The following is a 19,627-nucleotide window of genomic DNA, read 5'->3' as shown; positions in this document are numbered from 1 at the left end:
TCAATTTCTGTTTGTTTGCTTTCGTCGCAAGCCTTCATTGGCAAGTAGGCGGTGGCTCACTTCAAAAATATCTTGTTCAGTTTTGTTTGATAAGCGGAATTCTCGCGCAACGCACAGATCTACACACTGCCCTTTAGTTAAGCGGAACAAGGCCAAATATCCTTTTTGTAAACTGTAATTGAGGCAACTAATAAAGCCGGGGTTGTGCGTTCGTATGCAAACTGACGTTTTTTAGGGGCACCAGTTTGGGGATGCTCGTTGCCAAACCATCCACTGGGTCCGCGGTATCCTTTGTAACCGACTGTGTGTTTGTGTGCAAATTCTGTAAACAAGGCTCTAACCATCTGCAGCTTGTGTACCACGACGGACGCGAACAAAAGCAGTAAAGTGTGTGCATATATATATGAATCCTTAATAGTCTAAATGTGTGTGTGTGTGTGTGTGTTTGTACGTGTTTCATCTTTTATCAGAGCCCGCACACCAACAACCACACAGGATGGAGGAGGTTTTTTGATGTTCTGTTGTTGACATTTTGTATCGCAAACGCTCACACGCGTAGTCCGAGTCCGAGCGCGAGCCCGTAGTTAAAAAGGGACTCCCGTAGGGACCCCCAATTTGAGAGAGGCTGCTATTTTTGTATAACCGTTTACACCTGCTTCCGGAAAGTGCAATAGCGTGATGTGAGCATACACAACTGAGTTAGGTAACAGGAACGAAACATGGCCGACCAGTGCCAGTAGGTAGGAGCTAGAGAACGAAATTTTGAAAGCGAACACGAATGCGTCTCTATGTGCTTAGCGCTTGTGAGCTTCTTTTACTTGTTGGCGAAAGCTCTTTTGCGTTTCGTCCATCGTGTCCACGGCACAGGACAGAGTCCGACTGTGTCACAGATGGTTGCGCGGATGGTTTTTGGCTTTTGATAAAAAAAACTAGATGGAGACGCCTTCGGACGGGCGGGAGAGGGCACGCGAGATCATCCACCGCTACATCGTTTAGGCTAATGATTTTGCAAAATTTAGTTAAACACACTGTGAAAGTCGAACGTGAAGCAGCTTTCGTAACGTGAATCTGTCGAACAAACCCCCCCCATCGAGGCATCCCGAGGCAAAAAGATTAGAACGAAACAATTATGATAAACGTGGAATGGAAGGGAAAATCGTGTAATACAAAAGCTGTTTTCTGTGTATAAAGTCAAGCAAAGCCACTAATTATAATCATTGGAATCGATCAGTACGATAGTTCCGTTGAAGCGATACCGAAATGGTATCTACGAGATGTATCTGCGTAAAGCGTATGTTTATCTTACAAGTGAGGCCGAGGCGGTGCCGTTAGCTAATGTCCCTGTATCTAAATGCCGATAAACCCAACTCGTTGCTAAGTGTAAAGAACGCCACCCAAAAGTAAAACTCTAACCGTAAGAACCACCAGTGTGCACTATATACCCGTTCTGCACTGTGCCACCCCCCACACGCACACACACACAAAGGTGTCGTCGATGGAATCAAGCTAAAGTAATGAAAAGCAAAACACAGCTGATGCTAACGTTTGGTGATAAAACAAGAAACGAAGCGCAACGAGGAAGACACGTGAGAAAGGCAAGAGCTAGTGAAATGCTGGAATTCATTTGTACTCCCTTGATCGTTACTAGACCCATACTGTATGTAAATGGAAAACTTTGTATAAAATAAAGGAAAAACGTAATTCAAAAATCTACAAACGGTTGTCTTTTGTTGTTTGAGATGGTTCGAAGCAACCGGACCCATTCATTTACGAAAGAACGCTAATGGTTTGCTCATTTTCCACCCGGTGATTAGTTTGCCAATTGGTTCCTTCTTCAAAGTTAAGAATTGGCTCTGAGTGGCTAACCGATTTGGTCTCGTCGTCGTCCTGTAGCCATAATGAGCCATTATAGCCGGCCAAAGTTTACGTTGACAGTTGGACAGAAGAAAAGCAATCTGTTCGGTTACGAACCGGTTGCGATTTTGCAAACCATCAAAGGAATCATTGAACATAAATCATCTGTTTCATTGTCGAGTCGTTAAGCGTTCGAGTGGTGTTTGAAAACGAATAACAGAAATGGCCATCCGTTGGCCAAAGATCGTCGGAAGACAGTTCGGGAGAGCCCATTTCTCCTCAGGACCTTCGGCAGTATCGGGGCATACGGGTAAATTTAATTTATCCCGCCTATCAGTCGCTTAGTTGTTTGCAATAATTTCGCCCAATCCTTCCAGCTTCCGGTGGCTACAAGACGTGGAAGAACCTTACGTTTTTCATTGCCCTACCGGCCATAGGATTGTGCTTTCTAAACGTTTATCTGGCACACCAGGAAGCACGCGGACCGAGGCCGGAGTTTGTGCCGTACGAGTATCTCCGCATCCGCAACAAACGGTTTCCTTGGGGGGATGGCAAAAAGACGCTTTTCCACAACCCGGAAGTGAACGCTCTGCCGGATGGCTATGAAAAGTAGACCCGACGGTGTTGATTGATTCAATCTCCGATGTTTCCTCCCCCCCAACATGTATCCAAATAAACGATGAAGTTGAGTTATGAAATCTAGTTGCTCGCAACATCCTGCGGGTATTATTTGCGTTGCCTACGGCGATAGGCCATCGAAAACGACTTTGTCGGGTACTGCGAGCTTGTGAAGTGTACGAATTGCGCAAGAAGAGTATTGGAATAGGCGAGCAGGAGTTTTCAGAAGGTAGCAGAATCGATCCCAGTTTCCGAGTGAGAGAGAGTAGAACGAAACGAACTCTCGAGAAATGGTACGATCACCGCAGCGTGAAAGAGCCATTACGATGCGTGATGATAATAATTCGCACAATGGGCAAAACAGACTGAAGTCAGGGCTAATTTTTATTTTCGCAGAATTTGCGTCATTTGGATCAAAATTTCTTGACATATGGGACAATACTTAAAAGCGAAAATATTGATCATATCGTGATACTTAGGGTAGCTAATCGTAGTAAACCTAGGAAAGACTATTAAAAACGGAAGCTTATCATCGCCGGCATGTGCGGACATGTTTCCTCATTTGCAGGTACCGATTGCCGGAGCATTTGAAATCGAATTTCCCATAGGGTCCAGATTAGCAGGCGATGCATCCGCCGCCGACTCATTATCATCTCGTTACGAAGCCGACTCGAGTGTGTGTCCCGCTGTTTGTACGGAACTTGCCACCGAGAAGCATGTCTGTTGACAGGCGGCCTAGAACCGATGGTCGACTCACGAGACCCCCGCTTCTTTGTCTCGTTTACTCTGCTTCGCCAAAGGCGCATACGCACTCCAACGTCAGGGTTAGGCCTCTAGCGATCGGCCAGCCTGGCATTCCCATAAACAACCGATAAGGAAGAGAGAACTTCACTCGACAAGTGATGATAAGCGCATCCTATCCGCGTCATCACATTGGGCGCTGGGTTGGATCAGCATGAGGCCTCTGACGGAGCGACATGGCAACCGGCGGCTAGCCAGCGGGTTCCATCGATTGCAATTGCGACGATGGTGGTTACACACTGGCCCTGTAAAACGCTGCGCATACGAAGATGTGTACCGATCGGCTTAGTCGGCCATGACCAATACCGATGCTCCGGGAATGTGCACAACTCCTGCTTCGTTGCGGCGGCCTAAAGTGGTGACTCGTGGCCCCCGGCCCACTGTAGTGCGTTGACACCCTCTTCCGGCAAACCTTCCCCTGGCCTTTCTGCTCTCCATGCGATTGCAGTGGGTAGTTTGCCAGACGGCGGGAACCATCAGTCGGAACCATCGTCACGGTAAGATAGTGGAAACCGGTTTACGATGGTATTGGTGAGCAGGACCGCGTGAAGCGCATGTAGGAAAGTGCAATTCTTGTTGTTGGCCGCCGGCTCGTCAATGATCTCCGTGTACTAGTCGATCGGCCCGACCGGACAGCCTTGAAGGCAGTCCATTGAGGAGATTCCACCGGTGCGGTCGTGTCGTGCTTTCTCGCCCTTTTCGTCGTCCAAAGTCCTGTGCTCGTGGAGCCCTTCACAGCCACCGTCAAGATGCCCGTCGATATCAAGCGTGTTCTGGTGTGCGATGCGGTCGATAATGCGTGTGTGAAGCTGCTGCAGGACCACAACATTCAGGTTAGCCCGCTGGGCACTTGGCCTAGTTGAAGTTGCGTTAATTTGAATTATGGTGCAAATTGGTGTTCACTTTATCCGCAGGTCGACTACAAACTGAAGCTGGCGAAAGATGAGCTGATCAAGGAGGTGAAGGTAAGTGCGGAACTGGAAAGTGAATCGGAACAAGTGAAAACTCGTTTGCCGCTGGAAATTTGAGACGTAACGTGGTGTGTGCAGCGGTTGAAGGAGATTGATTTTACTTGATTATACATTCCGTCACGCGTAGTTTGAAGTTCTCCCGGTCGTCTCTACATTTCGAGATACACATTTTGTCTCCCGTCCTGGCCCACTAATTACCAGTCTGGTGGCTGGAGCAACGTTTGCTAGATTGAATCTTCGACTTCTTGTTGTTCACGCCTTCTTCGATGAGCGTGATGACGTAGATGATTCTTCCCGGTTCAATCTGCTCTTCAATCTCATTCCCTTCCATTCATTCGGTCCAATCTGCCCACACACGGGCAGGCCCTCCAGGGTCTGAACACACGCGGATTACAATTATTATACTGAGACGGGCATGGCCCTAGGCACAATCCCAAGTAACCACGTCGTGCTGCACCAAGTTCGATTGTAGTAAAGTAGTGAAGAAGCCGCGGGCAGTCCCAGACGACGAAAATATCCTTCCGCATGCTTCGATTCCACGAAGAAGTAAAGACCCATCGGGAGTCGAATCAATCAAATGCGACCATCTGCCTGGCGAACCGGAATGGTTGCAATTATATACCGTTACTAATCAATTTTTGGCCATCGCTTGCTTGCCCGTTGACAGAACTATGACGCACTCATCGTACGTTCGGACACGAAAATTACCGCCGAGGTACTGGACGCGGGCGCAGGGCGCGTGAAGGTGGTCGGAAGGGCCGGAGCCGGTGTGGACAACATTGACATCGAGGCCGCTACGAAGAACAACGTACTGGTGCTCAAGTATGTCGCGTCGCGGATTGCATTTTTCGGGGAAATACATCTCATGACACTTTTCTACATTTCTTCTTCGTAGCACCCCCGGTGGCAACTCGATTTCGGCCTGCGAACTAACGTGCTTCCTGATCGGGGCACTGGCCCGCCCCATCTGCCCGGCCGCCACCAGCATGAAGGAGGGTCGCTGGGACCGCAAGCTCTACTCCGGCACGGAACTGTACGGCAAAACGCTCGCCATCCTCGGGCTCGGCCGTATTGGGCGCGAAGTGGCCGTGCGGATGAACGCGTTCGGTATGCGCGTGATCGGTTACGATCCCATCACGACCCACGAGGAAGCGAAGGCGGCCGGCATCGAGAAGCTGGAGCTGGAGCAAATTTGGCCCCAAGCGGACTACATCACCGTGCACACGCCGTTGATACCGGCGACCAAAAGTGAGTGCTCTTGAGTCGGCGGCCGCGTAAAAATTACGAAGGTACTCATAATTCGATCAATCGTTGCTCCGTGCCACCGCAGATCTGATCTCAACCGGAACGCTTGCCAAATGCCCGAAGGGTGTTCGGGTAGTCAATGTGGCACGTGGTGGCATTGTGGACGAGGCCGCACTGCTGACGTCGCTCGAGAGTGGCCACTGCGGGGGTGCCGCGGTTGACGTGTATCCGGAGGAGCCACCGAAATCGGACACCACCAAGAGGCTCATCAATCACCCGAAAGTGGTCGCCACTCCACACCTGGGTAAGACTGGGCCCACCGCCGCCGTCCCCTGAGGGACCACCATTCTAACCGCGCATTCTTATTCCCCGTCGCGTCACAGGTGCCAGCACGGCCGAGGCGCAGGTGCGCGTCGCCGTCGAGGTGGCGGAACAATTCATTGCGCTGACGGGCCAATCGACCGTCTACACCCAGTACGCCGGTGTGGTTAATCGGGAGGTTTTGAAGAATGTCTTTTAAATTAAATTCGCTCACCCGACCCCGCCCGCGATGCTGCTGGCGGCACCTATTTTTAGGGCAATTTTTCCCCATTTTTCGAACGCTATCGGAGTCGAAAAGCACGGCGCAATTGTCGGCGGCCTCGGGAAATCAATCATCGACGAAAGACGAGGACACGCGGTCGGCGTGTCTGCTTACGCGGCATGTGGTGACGTCATCTCCGGTTCATCGGCCAGCTAGCTAACTCAACCAACCAACCGGCGGCGCCCTAATGAAATGCCCGGTGCGCGCGCGTCAGCGAAACGTGAAACCCCACATTTGACAAATAGCCGAATATGAGATGAGGTGGCAAATAGCAGAGGCAAATAAAGTATCCCCCCCCCCAAAAGGGATATCATCGGATCAAAACCCCCACTTTCGCGCGGATTACGAGCACAACCGCAAGTGATCAATAATCGACGCATCCCCGCACCTGTGCTGGTGTTGTCTATCCGCAGACGGCATCCATTCATTGCCCATCACCTTCCGAGAACGGCCAATCGGGGGACTCCGCGTGAAAAATGATTCCTCCCAATGCGGTTTCTTCTATTTTCCACTAGCAACGCTTTCTCGGGCCCACTTCAAACGTACGCGGGCCTTGCGGAAATGCGGAACAAGTTAATGATAAACAGCGTTATGCGTAACCACAACAACATCTGACGGGTTCTATCGCCATCAGGCGCTGTTTACCTGTGCCACGCCACGATCAAAGCAAACTGCTACGGGCAGGAGGAATAAGTCTTACAACACCGAACAAAAAAACGTCCTTTTCTAGCGCCTTATGTCCTATCTCTGCCCGGCCTCCCCAGCGAACGGTTAATATTCCGTTCGGTGCCTCGATGGCTCGCTTTATTCTGTTTCTTTTTGTGCTTCGACATCACACGGAAACGGCGTGATGCAATTTATCTGGCAGTAAACGTCCTTTTAGAATGTCGTGTTCTACATTTTTGCCGCCAATGCTGGTCGCCATTAGTAACCGGCTTGCTAGGACTCCGAGTGCCCGAAGGCATTATTACGACATGCCCATTTATGATAGCTGGCGTTCGAATGTCTACGTTTTAGTACGCTGGTGCTTAGTTATACCGAAAAGTTTTTACGTTCTCGTTGATTTTCCTATTTCCATAATGTATTTTGATCTCTTGAGCCTATGATTCACCGAAAGATGCCGGGAAATTTCTTCTTTCGCAAGGTTTCATTAGCACACACACACCCGTATGTCGACGACGGGGGTCATTCATGAAATTGTTTTCCCCCGGTCACACCCAACTAGGACCCCGAGCGGGCCCATTTCGGGCGTAGCACGTGCTCGGTGGCGAAAGTAAATAAATTCGGGCCGGCTTAACGGGTGCTATCCCGAAAGCGATTGGACAGCTCTCGGGAAGGATCATTGTAGCTCCGCTCCGCGGATGGAGTTCGCGAGCCCGCTGCAGACATCCTCCTGCGAGAGCATGGAGCACCGGACACGCGCCCCCGATGGCCCGATGGAGCTACTCTCAAATACAGCAGGCTCTCGCAGAGCGAATGCGAATTAGTATCCTTGCCGGCGCCGTGCGAGAGTCCTGTCTATATAAAGCAACAAGTGCCGACTCCGGCATCCGGCAGTTTGATCGCGGCAAGGATCGCACTCGGATGTGCCGGTGTGCCGACCGAAGCAGCCAGAAGCGGTCAGTGAAAGTGAAACACTATTGCACCGTGTGTTGACAGAGTCTTAAATTTCCAATAAATTTTAATTGGACCCGAACCGCGGGACCCTCGGGCAAGGACTGCCGGAAATGTGTGTGTACGTGCCAAGTTTGCCGGGGGAAATAAAATGGAACGTATCCTCCCACCCGGTCCCTTTGGGATCGCTGGCGGAAAAGCGGTGTACCAATTGATGTCAATTATGACTGGCTGTGGAAAGGACGATAATAGTTGTTACTGGTGCCAAAGTGAACCGCCATGGGGCGATGACGGAACGATATGAGCAGAGGAATACTGGCGGCTGTGGATAATCGAGGCCCGTGGTGTAGGTCATTTTCTGTGTGTCCCGCTGCGTTGATCCGCTCGAACCCACAGCTCGTAATGCGATTTTTCACGAGTGAATTAATTAACTGCAGCACCCGGCCCAGCGTTGCGTTCGTGCGGTTTTCCATTTTCGCGTCGTTTCGGATCGGAGTGAAAGTCGTACGAAATCAATTAACACAGCAGGGAACCGTCAGCGTGTTCCGAGCGGCCTAGCTGAGTTTAGTCGAATATGTCTTGCAAGAATAAAACGAACCGCTCACCTAAAGGCGCTCAAGGCCAGGGCTTTCTTGAAAAGAAAAAGGGGCCCCAAGTCACAAATTGATTTATTGGCCAGATTTGAAGTAACTCAGGTGTGAAACGTGAAAACATGACACCCGCCAGTCGCACAACGACGACTTACTTCGTCGCAAATTTTCTGGGCCGATTTGTAGATTCACGGATTCCCCGAATTGAGATGGCAAGTTTGAGTGCTTTTCGCACCCGTAAATTCCATTATATTCTTCGCACCGTAGGCGCGACTTTCGGGAAAATGTAAATGTAAACATCTTCGTGGACATTTCCACGAATGAGTGCCAATAGAACCGAATCGTTTCGACCACTGTCAGAGAACTACTATCCCCCCCAAGAAGGCCACCGCGATTACTGATGGCACGTAATCAATCCAATCCTAAACGGACCGCTAATTTCACTTTCGCGGAAACCAAAAGGGGAACCGGTGAAGGTGTTGCCTTAATTGGCCAAACGTTGCGTCCACTTTTCTTTTTTGGGTGAACAACATCCGACCACCTGTCGGTCGGGACTAATAGGCCAATAAATTATTTAAACCACCCATTGTAGTTGACCAACGGTTGCGGTGACGGTAGCTGCGGCAGGACCCACAATGTTGACTCCATAAATTGCCACCATCGCACAGCTCGATCACACGGAGCCGTGGAAAGCTTCGGAAGCCTTCCGGCTTACGTTGATCGAGAATTAGGTGCGGGTAAACAAAATACAAATTAATCATCAATGAAAATGAAGATGAATGAACGCGCATCGGTAGACGGTTTGGGCTGAAGGAGTTGGTCATCGTCCTAGAATAACAAGCGGGATTAATTAACCGGTTCAAACCGTTTCGGTCTTCCAAGTGCGGGACAGGACACCAGCGAGGGACGCCTCCGAAGGAAGCGAGTTGGAGGTGGATTGAAATGTTCATCAAACCGCCGTGATGCGTGAAAGGGTGGCCCTCGGTGCCGCGATGTGCGGCTTCGTCTTCGACGCGAAACTTTACCCTCACTTATTTGCATAAGAATGCGCATAAGCGAGCGAGTGAGCCTAAGCACGCAACAATGTGGGCAGGAAGTCTCAGTTTCGTGGAACGGAAAAGTTCACAAGAGTTCGTGAAGATGGAACCATATCGTGATTAAAATATGGGACGGAAAAATGCTCACATCCGTTTGCGGAGTGTTCACGTGCTCGGGCTGTGGCAAACAGACAAACAAGCATTACATTACGAACGGCCATTAGGATTGATTTGATCGACGCGTTGCATTTAGCTGCTGCCGTTAAGTTCACGCTGAATCCGGGGGAAGGTTGAAAACAAATAATGTGGCCACATTACACGAACAGATCAACCAGAACACCAGGTCGGTGAAACAGTTATTTATCTCGTGGTGCGTGGTTTGGACTAACATGTCCATTAAAGGGATTCACCTGCGACCTGGCGGAACCTCGAACGGCGGAACACGCTGTGGTGCCCCGTCTCTATAATAATCATAATTTTTATCGCTCTAGTTCTACTTTATGAGTTACGGTAGGCCAAGATAAATGCGGTATGATGTGCCGTGGACGTTAATTTTCCGTTGTTTGTTCCACTCGGCTGTGTCCTGTGGCGGGAAAGTTATCCACTGGGTCATAATGGCTGGTAAACAGGGCAAAGTGGAATGATTTAAGCCCCCGCCCGGCTTGCGGAAAGTGTTATTGTCAGAGCTGGAAAAGTGTTGTGGTTGCGAGAAACTTTATCAATTCCCCTAATTGGTAATTAGAAATTTGAAGACGGATAGTATTGGGATAAATAAAAGTTAACCGAGCGGCATTGTTCGTGGACAAACCTGCTTCACATATTTGCAGCTTTCGGAGAATTTGCCGATGTTCTGCTTCCTGTAGCGATATAATTAAAATGTCATTGTTTGATGTGCAATCGCATGTAATGCAAACTCTGACCCGTGTGTAGCCCGACGTTCTCGTTCGATGGGAACTTTATAAAATACGAAGTGCATCTTAAGAAAATTATAGAAATTAACTGAACGCGAACAGCGACTCAGAAATGGGTCGAATCCTTGCGCCGTCCCTCACGCTGATCGCCTGGTGCTGCTGTTGGTGCTGGGTGCTGCTGGTGGTGGCCCCGGCCAACCCGAACGCGATGGCCTCCGCGGTCGCCCGAATATCGTGCGACTGTCCCGCTCGAAGCTTGGCCACCGACAGTGGAGTCCTGTGGAGCAACACGACCGTCAGCTCGGCCTGGCAACGTAATCGTACCGGCGATGAGCTTTTTGTGGGGTTCCTGGCCGGTTACGTCCACTCGAAGGTAAGCTTCGCTCGATCACCCGTGGGTGGGTTGAAACGGAATGGAATTGAAACTTGATTGCCCGGACCTAGCCGGAGCACGGAAAACCCCCGGAAGTTGATGATGGAGACGATAATCTTGTGCACACATCCCTCGGGAGGGATAACCATAGATGTGTGGCCGATCCCTTAGGTTCAGGGTCACCGCAAAGCTAATTGTGATTTACGGTACCATCCTGACACATTCAGCGGTCTGGCAGGTTTATTCAGGTGGGCTTTTATTTAATCGGTTTCAACATAAACGCAAAGGTTTCGTTTGTTTAACCAATGATTATTTCCTAAGGACAATCTATTGATTTTCCATTACCTTTTAGCCATAATTTAATGCTTCATCGAATTAAATTAGAATAGAATTAATCTCTTGGCTATAATTTAAACTACCGACCTGCGCTTCCGAAACGGTTTGATTTATGGAGATTTGCGTTTCGGCTCCGGTCCACCAGCAGTTTTAAAGCCGATTAAACCCATGATTTGATATGTTGATTAAGCCCTGAGGCACCGTTGCATCCGTACTCCACCGGTCAATCCCATCCTTTCTCAATCGGTCGCGTCTGTCTCGCCGGCAGGTCGTCCTCGGGGCACTGCTGCTGGCCACCGAAACGATAAACAACGACTCGACGCTCCTGCCGGGCAAAAAGCTGCGCCTCCGGGCGGTGGACATTGGTGCCCAGAAGTCACTGAAGGCATTCCCGATCCAGTGAGTAGCAAACTCGGGCAGCACCTGGACACTGGAGTAAGTTTTCGTTCAAAATTCCCAGAAAGATGACGGAGATGCGCGACGAAGGAATCGCGGTGTTCATCGGCCCGGACGAAACCTGCACCTCGGAAGCGTTGGTGGCGTCGGCCTGGAACCTGCCCATGATCTCGTATGTAAGTCAGGCGTATGGGGCTGGCAGGGAAGAGTCTCGAGAGGCGCTACAACTCTGTGTCCTTTCTGCTGACATTCTCGCACCTCAGAAATGTGCCGACATTGCCGTGTCGGACAAAACGGTGTACAGTAGTTTCGCTCGAACGCTACCGCCGGCCACGAAGGTGTCGAAAAGTGTGGCCGCCCTGCTGCTGGCCAATAATTGGCACTGCTTCAGCATCGTCGCCGGCAAACACCCGGCCTGGAGTATGGAGATTGCCCAGGCCATCAAGGTACAGTATCGTTCCGGGTTCCGGTTTCAGCGTGGTTCCACTCTCTGGCGTGCGCCACGGATGAGACCTCGTGGCTGTCTGCCGAGATTCTATTACCCTTTTTTCTGGTCACGTTTCTGGCGGTCGTATGCCGTCTCATATGGGGCGTGAAATTAATACGATCTGGGATTACGGGGACTGGGCGGGAACGTGTTGGGCTATGGGCAAATTTATTTATGTAAATTACGTAGACAACCACGTAACGTAGCCCCATCGGGCGATCTGGCACGGTAAATGAGGCTGAATTTATGCATCAAATGTGCAATGGTGTCGAAACAGTTTTGAGGATAATTCGTTGTCCCAGGCAGCTAACTGGCACGAATGCCAGGGTCAGCCGACAATGTATGATGTGGACTAGTTGGGGTCCAAAGCACTCTTTAAAGTTGTAACTCATGCTTCACGAATGCTAAAGGACCTTGATCTGCCCGTTGCAGTTGCAGGCAGAGTCCAATAACCTTACGCTGAACCACTTTCGGATCTACTCCGACTACATTCCGTCCAAGATTTACAAACTGCAACAAATAGTGGACGACACGTACCGGAACACCAGAGGTAAGCGATGGCCGTAATTGAATAATTCCTGTGGGCCCCACCGATTCTCCAAGCCTTGTGCTTTCTCATCGCAGTGTACGTGTTTGTGGGCGATCACATTGAAATGGTGGACTTTGTGCGATGTCTGCAGAACCGCAAGCTGCTCAGCACCGGAGACTACATCGTGATATCGATTGACGACGAAATCTACGATCCGAACATGAAGCGGAACATCTACCAAGGTACCACCGCAAGGCATTGCCGGCGTGCCGGCCGGCAAGTGGCGTGCAAATTGGCAATATGCCACAAGCGTCTGGCCCATCTCTATTCGGGTGTTGTTTCTCACGCGCAGAGTATTCGGATTTCTACCAGAAGTACATCGGCAACTCGAGGGACAAGCACCACAACCGCAAGCGGTACAACTACAAGGACCAGGAGCGGCTACAGGAGGCGTTCCAGTCGGTGCTCCGCATCTCGCCGCTCTTCCCGATGAACCCCCGGTACCGCAAGCTGTGCCACAAGTTCAAGCTCTACTCACGCAAGGACCCGTTCCGGGTGCCGTTGCCCTACAATCAGCACATCTTCGACGAAATCCAGGTCGGTCCCCGGCTCCACGGATTTCGCGTGAGCCAGGTGGTAATGGGTGTTAACTTTTCGCAGGTGCCCATCTACGGTGCGTACCTGTACGATGCACTCATCATTTACGCCCGCGCGGCCACCGAGGTGTTGCGCGAAGGCGGCGACATCTCGGATGGAAGATTGATTATGCGCCATATTTTCAACCGCTCGTACCACTCGATTCAGGGCTTCGATGTAAGTGGCCAACGGCAGCCGGGCGGGGGAAAAACTTTGTCTACTCCTGTGGCCCTCCCTGTTCCTGTCGCCAGGTGTACATCGATGCGAACGGTGACGCCGAGGGAAACTTTTCCGTAATCGCGCTGCAGAAGGACGATAAGGTCAACAACTCGCTGCAGATGTCGATGCAACCGGTGGCTCTGTTCACGTACGGGGCGAACGCCACGACCAGCACCGCCATGCTGCCAGAGTTCCGATACCTAAACGCGGCCCGGCCGATCATGTGGGTGAAGGGCCGGCCGCCGCTCGCCGAGCCGGTCTGCGGGTTCTACAACGAGAAGTGCCGGCCGAAGGTGAAGGACTGGCGCTACATCACCGGGGCGCTCGTCGTGATACTGTTTATGGCCATCTTCACCGTCATCCTGTTCAAGTAGTAGTCCGCCGGCCCGGCCACCGACCGACCGGGCTTTCGTTACTAAATCCACATCCCCGGGGTGTCGGGTTTCTTTTCTCCTCCTTTTGCAGACATTACCGCTACGAGCAGACGCTGGCGTGCCTGCTGTGGAAGGTGGACATGAAGGACGTCATTCTAATCACCTCGCCCGACGCGCTCTACAACAACGAGCTACGCAAGAATCTGGTACGCACTCCGTCGCCACCGGCCGGAAAGCCGATCGATCATCGGTGGGATGGGCTTGGCGATATGCCGTTCCTGTAATTGCCTTAAAATGGATCGGCTTAAAGCAAACTCATATTAACATTCTTATGGCAGGCGAGAGACACTTTGGTCCGAGCTTATTAAGCTGAGATTATTTACTGGAAAGGTTGCCAGGAGAATGGGCACTCCGGCCCTGTGTTGAATAATGTTGCAAACTTCCGAAGTAACTCCAAATCGTGTAATATCGTCACCCGCTTCAGGTTTGCCAGCAGAGCATCATGCTCAACAGTGCACCCGAGTCCAACAAACGGGCCTACACAACGATCGGACTGTATCGAGGCAACATTGTCGCGATTAAGTATCTACACAAGCGCTCCGTCGACATCACGCGCAACATCCGCAAGGAGCTGAAGCAGATGCGCGAGATCCGGCACGAGAACCTAACGACCTTCGTCGGGGCCTCCGTCGACCACGGAACGGTGGCCATCCTGACGTCCTACTGTGCCCGCGGCAGCCTGGTTGACGTGCTGTCGAACGAAGACCTAAAGCTCGACCACATGTTCGTGTCGTCGCTGGTGAGTGACATCGTGAAAGGATTGATCTATCTGCACGAAAGTGACGTCGGATCCCACGGGAATCTGCGCTCAAGCAAGATCCTGATCGACTCCCGCTGGGTGGCGCAGATTTCCGACTTTGGGCTGCACGATTTCAAATCAGGCCAGGAGGAACCGAACAAGTATGTCTTCGAAGTAAGGGAACTAACGGGCTGTGGAGGTAACAATACAGGAGTTTTTCCACCGTAGGTTCGAGAAGGAGATTCGCCGAAGCCTTTGGAAGGCACCGGAGGTACTGCGGGATCCCAACAGCCCCCCGAGAGGCACCCAGAAGGCCGACGTGTACTCGTTCGGGATTGTACTGTACGAGATTGTTGGCCGCAAGGGACCGTGGGGTGATATCAACCTGAGCTGGCAGGGTAACTACCGGACACCAGGTTACTGTTTTGCTCGGTTTTCGATCACCACCGCGCTTTTGCAGATATCGTTGCTCGAGTGATGTCCCCGGAAGAGTACGGCATATTTCGACCATCGCTGAGGGGCATTGATTCGCCGGAGTACGTCATCCAGTTGCTGCAGGCCTGCTGGGAGGAAGATCCCGAGGATCGGCCGGACATTCGTTTGGTCCGCGTCAAGCTGAAACCGATGCAAGCGGGCCTGTAAGTGTGAGGGGAGCGAAACAAACATTCGGGAGTTCGGGCTCACTAGGGTCTTTTCGTTGGCCCCCACCAGCAAACCCAACATTTTCGACAACATGCTGGCGATCATGGAGAAGTACGCCTACAACCTGGAGGGAATCGTACAGGAGCGTACCAACCAGCTGTCGGAGGAAAAGAAGAAAACGGAATCACTTTTGCTGCGGATGTTGCCGAAGTAAGGACCTCGAACCTTCGTGGCGGTGGCGGATGTCCTTAACGTTGGTTTTACTTTCACATCCTTCAGGAGTGTCGCGGAATCGCTCAAGCGTGGGGAGCGTGTCGAGGCGGAGTGTTTCGATTGTGTCACAATCTTCTTCAGTGACCTCGTCGGTTTTACGGAGCTGTGTGCCCAGAGTACACCGTTTGAAGTGGTCGAAATGCTGAACGATCTTTACACCTGTTGTGATTTCATCATCTCGGGCTACGACGTTTACAAGGTGGAAACGATCGGCGATGCGTATATGGTCGTTTCGGGGCTGCCACTGCGGAACGGCGATCGGCACGCGGGAGAGGTCGCTTCCATGGCGCTCCATCTGCTAAACTCGATTTCGAACCTGGAAATACGACATCGGGCGGGCGAGTTTATCCAGATGCGTATCGGCATTCACTCGGGACAGTGTGTGGCCGGAGTTGTGGGGCTGAAGATGCCCCGTTACTGTCTGTTCGGCGACACGGTCAATACGGCCTCGCGGATGGAGAGCAGCGGCGAAGCGCTGAAGATTCACATCTCGTCAATTACGCACGGCTTGCTGAAAAAGCTGGGCGGATACAAGTACGAGGAGCGTGGCCTTATCAAGGTGAAGGGTAAGGGAGAGATGCGCACTTACTGGCTAGTGGGCGAGGACGACCAAAAGCGGATGGATCGGTTCGGATCGAACGACGTGATGACGAGCCTCAGTGAGTGAGCAGCAGACAGTCTTGCCGGCCAGTGTCACTGCAATTAATTGATTACCTTTCGTTTAGCCATACCCGATCTGCTGTGCACACCCGATCAGTCTCAGACAAACCTTAGCCGTCCGTCACTACGTCGCATTTTGTCCGACACCGGAACAGGACGATACGTGGCACAGCACCAGCACAGCTCGAGCGATCAACAGATACCGTCCGCCGTGAGCGTACTCAGCCATCCGGGATCCAATCTGGGGTGCTACATTTGCCACAAGCGGAAGATTAACCAAGGGAATCCTCCGATGATCGATAGTTCGCACCGGCTTGCCGTAATTAGCGCAAGCTACGGCGTGGATGAGGCCATTTGCACGTGCCGGCAGCGGAACTGTCTGCTCGAGTACTACAACGACAATTTGATGACCGTGCGGACGATCCGAGAGCCCCGCTCGGCCCCGCAGATCACGTTCATGCAGTGACGGGCGTAAAAAAGTTCCCATTCAGCCAATTGCTGGCCTCTTGTAGCCCAAATAATTACAACGAAGGTTTGAAACGGTTTCATAATATTAGATACAAATATGCCGTCTGATAAAACGTTTACAGTGCCACGCGATATGGTTCGACCATGCAATTAAATACCCGTCAATGTTTTATACATGTTTTTGATGTGAATGTACAAATATTTGCGATGCAGAATAAAATGTAGCAAATTTATTCCATGGTGAAATTGACAAACTCGGAATGGTAGGATTAAAAACGGACTGGACCAACGTGTTCCAACGTGTTCCAACGTGTTCTCGCGTTCACTTACCGTTTTCAATCTTGGTTTCCGTCTCAAATCTGTTTGAATAAATCGTCTCTTTTGGTCTGGGACGGACAGGGTAGATGTGAATTATTGCGTTGCACACAGTTAGCATCCGGAAGGAACTCAGTGTTGTTGGGTTTTCCCAAAAATGTTCGTAAACACCGGATTAAGTTTAAAAATTTTCCTCAGGTTGCTATAAAACATCACCGGCGATGGTTGCTATAAAATATATGGAAGCTGTCAAAATTGAGCCGCACAAGCTGTCAACGCGTTTGTTTACGTTTGCAGTTTCAAACAAATCGTCCGCTCACGCGCTTCGAACAGCTGCGAAATGATTCACGATATTCTCTTCACGCTGTTCTCCTCGAACGCGGAGCTCCCGATCGAAAACTTTACGGTGAGTAAAAATGCTACAATTTTCGTACGGATCGACAGTTTGGTTTTGGACAGTTCCAATGGTTTTCTCACGCCGCCTACAGATTCCGGAGGTAGCCTCAACGTTCTTGCATCCGGGCGAGGTGAAGATTCTGGAGGACTTGATTCGGATCGCGAACCAGTATAAGGAGATTAAAAAGTTTGTGCAACAGTACGGCACGGTGACCGCCGGATTGTTCAAACCGAAGCAGCAAAAACCAACGGAAGAGCCACTGCCACAAGGACTATACTTGCAGGCGTTTGTCGATGGACTCGAACTGGTCGTGAAACCGTACCGCGATCTGGTGGTTGAACTGGAGGCGAAATATCTGAAGCGACCACATCTTTCGCTGATGTTTATCTTCCACCAAGTAAGCCAGTATCGACCACTGTTCAGTTTTCTGCTGCAGCTCATCAGTGGCGTTGTGACGCAACGCATCCACGGTTGCGCCTTGCTTCCCTACCTTCAGCAGCACTGTTTGCACGGAAACGATGCCAACTATCAGGCGGTCAAAACGTAAGAAGCCCTCGCATCCTTCCCCTTTCCCGTGCTCATCTGTTCGGTATACGGTTTCAGCATACAAAAATCGATGTACGCCATCTTTCTGAAACAACTCTACGGTTGGTTGCTGCACGGCAAGTTCGTCGATCAGTACGCCGAGTTTTTCATCCAACAGGTAGAAAGTGATCCCAAAGGAACGATCGGCTCCCAAAGCATCAACTCGGAACTCTGGCGCTACGAAATCCGGCACGAGATGCTGCCGTACTACTTTCCCGCCAGTTGGGCCGAAAAGGTGTTGTTCGTTGGCCAGACGGTGCTGATGTTTAACTTTGATCCGCGCCAGCAGCACGTGGGCGGCGGTGCGGGCAGAAATCGTGGCAAACAGGGTGCCCGTTTAGTGGCCACCAAAGACAGTCTGTGGGGAACGCAGGAACACGAACTGTTCCGCAAGTTCCACCAGCTGCAGTGCGAAGAGAATCTCAGTGTGACCAAGTTCGAGCATCTGGTGGACGAAATCAAGGAGCAGGTAACGAAACACTTGTCGGTGATCGTAATTGAGGAGGCCGATCTCGTTCGCCAGCTACGCCTCATGAAGGACTTCTTTCTGCTTGGCCGGGGTGAGCTGTTTTATGAGTTTCTCGAACAAACGCAATCCCTCAGGCTGCTAATCGGGCGCGAGATCACGGATGGTACAACGCGCGACCTGAACCGAGCGTTACAGCTCGCAGCCACGAGTCTTAACGTTGGCGAAGACATCGAACAGTTTTCGTTCGAGCTGCCGGGAAACGAGGAACTGGAAAGCTTCTGCTACGAAAGCAAGAGTGCGATCGGCCACATCGTTCTGAAGTACAAGGTCCAGTGGCCCCTACATCTACTATTTTCACCCAAAGTACTCGATCGATATAACGAAATGTTTCGGTTTCTGTTGCGCATCAAAAAGCTACAGCACGATCTGGGGCAGCTTTGGTCATATCAACGCGAGAAGCGCATCAAACACAACCAGGACGTGGTACAGCTTCGGAACAAGCTCATGTTTCTCGTCAACAACCTACAGTACTATCTCCAGGTGGACGTGCTCGAAAGTCAGTTTGCGCTGCTTATGGCAACCGTCACGAATCCGGCGAAGCCGGCAGACTTTGAGCGTATTCAACGGGCGCACACCATCTTCCAGGCAAACGTGCTCAGTTTGTGCTTTCTGCTGAATGGCGCCACTGCCGGTGAACCGTCTACACTCGGCATGACCACGGTGGCTGGCGTTATACAATTGCAAGAAAACCCAGTGCTTACTCTCCTCGACAGCATCCTGTCAATCGTCGATCGGTTCTGCTCGTTCTGTCTGGGCTGCAAGGATCCGATGACAAAAATCGAACGCCAAGAGTTCATTACCTACGAACAAGGGTAAGCCGCTGCGGTGGTCTGCTGTTGGGCTAATGTTTTTGATAACAACCCCGAAACTTATTACGCGTTTTGCAGGTTTATGAGCCACGTCGATTCGTTGCTGAAACTGCTGATTGGTTTAAAGGCCGGCCCCAGCAGTGCTCCTTTGTCTCAGTTGCTGCTGCGATTGGATTTCAACCATTGGTTCAGTTTGCAGACTAACGAATAAACAAGCTAATCATAGCAACCGTCGTGTGAAGATTGACACGAAAATTTACCTGTTTCAATAACTCAAAATGGCATCTTGGAGTCTGCCCAAAATAAAACCGTCGTCTGGCCGTCTGATGCATCGTGTTTATTGTCACTCGTCTACTTGCATTTTTTGGAGATGCGCTTTCATTAGGATACACTTTGTCATTTGGCACTCGCACGGTAAACCATGATCCTCTTTTTCCGCATCAAGCAGCATTAGTTGCAGGTCATATCTGTGTGAAATAAATAAGCCGCTAGAAATAACTGGCCGGGACAGTACTGGAACCTGATACACTACCTTCGCTTGGTTTCCTTGTTCCGCGTTATCGTCAGCGTGAACGC

The 19,627-nt window shown here is 51.0% G+C and overlaps 4 protein-coding genes across 4 annotated transcripts; all 4 read left to right on the top strand.

Annotated features, from left to right (window-relative positions):
• Positions 1–2,076: 2,076 nt before the first annotated feature.
• On the top strand, positions 2,077–2,467 carry LOC128270915 (cytochrome c oxidase subunit 6A1, mitochondrial-like). The gene is made up of 2 exons (XM_053008341.1): positions 2,077–2,164; positions 2,232–2,467. The coding sequence occupies exons 1-2, from the start codon at positions 2,077–2,079 to the stop codon at positions 2,465–2,467; spliced, it is 324 nt and encodes a 107-aa protein (XP_052864301.1).
• A 1,378-nt stretch (positions 2,468–3,845) lies between these two features.
• On the top strand, positions 3,846–6,029 carry LOC128271933 (D-3-phosphoglycerate dehydrogenase). Its single transcript, XM_053009621.1, has 6 exons — positions 3,846–4,106; positions 4,188–4,238; positions 4,912–5,066; positions 5,140–5,492; positions 5,575–5,793; positions 5,873–6,029. The coding sequence occupies exons 1-6, from the start codon at positions 4,023–4,025 to the stop codon at positions 6,007–6,009; spliced, it is 999 nt and encodes a 332-aa protein (XP_052865581.1). The 5' UTR covers positions 3,846–4,022; the 3' UTR covers positions 6,010–6,029.
• Positions 6,030–10,432: 4,403 nt separating this feature from the next.
• On the top strand, positions 10,433–16,414 carry LOC128270914 (guanylate cyclase 32E). The gene is made up of 16 exons (XM_053008340.1): positions 10,433–10,597; positions 11,202–11,332; positions 11,394–11,505; positions 11,593–11,775; positions 12,249–12,366; positions 12,441–12,587; positions 12,698–12,942; positions 13,006–13,158; positions 13,233–13,570; positions 13,666–13,780; positions 14,059–14,534; positions 14,602–14,771; positions 14,834–15,011; positions 15,085–15,225; positions 15,295–15,947; positions 16,014–16,414. Exons 1-16 carry the CDS (start codon positions 10,433–10,435, stop codon positions 16,412–16,414), a joined length of 3,726 nt encoding a protein of 1,241 aa, XP_052864300.1.
• Positions 16,415–17,033: 619 nt separating this feature from the next.
• On the top strand, positions 17,034–19,364 carry LOC128272879 (gamma-tubulin complex component 4 homolog). Its single transcript, XM_053010762.1, has 4 exons — positions 17,034–17,137; positions 17,220–17,671; positions 17,732–19,054; positions 19,130–19,364. Exons 1-4 carry the CDS (start codon positions 17,072–17,074, stop codon positions 19,260–19,262), a joined length of 1,974 nt encoding a protein of 657 aa, XP_052866722.1. The 5' UTR covers positions 17,034–17,071; the 3' UTR covers positions 19,263–19,364.
• Positions 19,365–19,627: the final 263 nt, after the last annotated feature.

The sequence above is a fragment of the Anopheles cruzii genome, chromosome 3 (assembly GCF_943734635.1).
Source record: "Anopheles cruzii chromosome 3, idAnoCruzAS_RS32_06, whole genome shotgun sequence".
Classification (NCBI taxonomy): Eukaryota; Metazoa; Arthropoda; class Insecta; order Diptera; family Culicidae; genus Anopheles; species Anopheles cruzii.
Note: the sequence above shows the minus strand (reverse complement) of the source record. Positions and strands in the feature narration are given on the sequence as shown.

Excerpts from the sequence above, each read along its gene's own strand:
- LOC128270915 (XM_053008341.1), top strand. The coding sequence starts at position 2,077 with ATGGCCATCCGTTGGCCAAAGATCGTCGGAAGACAGTTCGGGAGAGCC. Across the intron at positions 2,165-2,231 it reads GGCAGTATCGGGGCATACGG|CTTCCGGTGGCTACAAGACG; the intron begins GTAAATTTAATT and ends CAATCCTTCCAG.
- LOC128271933 (XM_053009621.1), top strand. The coding sequence starts at position 4,023 with ATGCCCGTCGATATCAAGCGTGTTCTGGTGTGCGATGCGGTCGATAAT. Across the intron at positions 4,107-4,187 it reads TGCAGGACCACAACATTCAG|GTCGACTACAAACTGAAGCT; the intron begins GTTAGCCCGCTG and ends CTTTATCCGCAG. Across the intron at positions 5,794-5,872 it reads GGTCGCCACTCCACACCTGG|GTGCCAGCACGGCCGAGGCG; the intron begins GTAAGACTGGGC and ends GTCGCGTCACAG.
- LOC128270914 (XM_053008340.1), top strand. The coding sequence starts at position 10,433 with ATGGCCTCCGCGGTCGCCCGAATATCGTGCGACTGTCCCGCTCGAAGC. Across the intron at positions 10,598-11,201 it reads CCGGTTACGTCCACTCGAAG|GTCGTCCTCGGGGCACTGCT; the intron begins GTAAGCTTCGCT and ends TCTCGCCGGCAG. Across the intron at positions 11,776-12,248 it reads AGATTGCCCAGGCCATCAAG|TTGCAGGCAGAGTCCAATAA; the intron begins GTACAGTATCGT and ends TGCCCGTTGCAG.
- LOC128272879 (XM_053010762.1), top strand. The coding sequence starts at position 17,072 with ATGATTCACGATATTCTCTTCACGCTGTTCTCCTCGAACGCGGAGCTC. Across the intron at positions 17,138-17,219 it reads TCCCGATCGAAAACTTTACG|ATTCCGGAGGTAGCCTCAAC; the intron begins GTGAGTAAAAAT and ends CGCCGCCTACAG. Across the intron at positions 19,055-19,129 it reads TTCATTACCTACGAACAAGG|GTTTATGAGCCACGTCGATT; the intron begins GTAAGCCGCTGC and ends CGCGTTTTGCAG.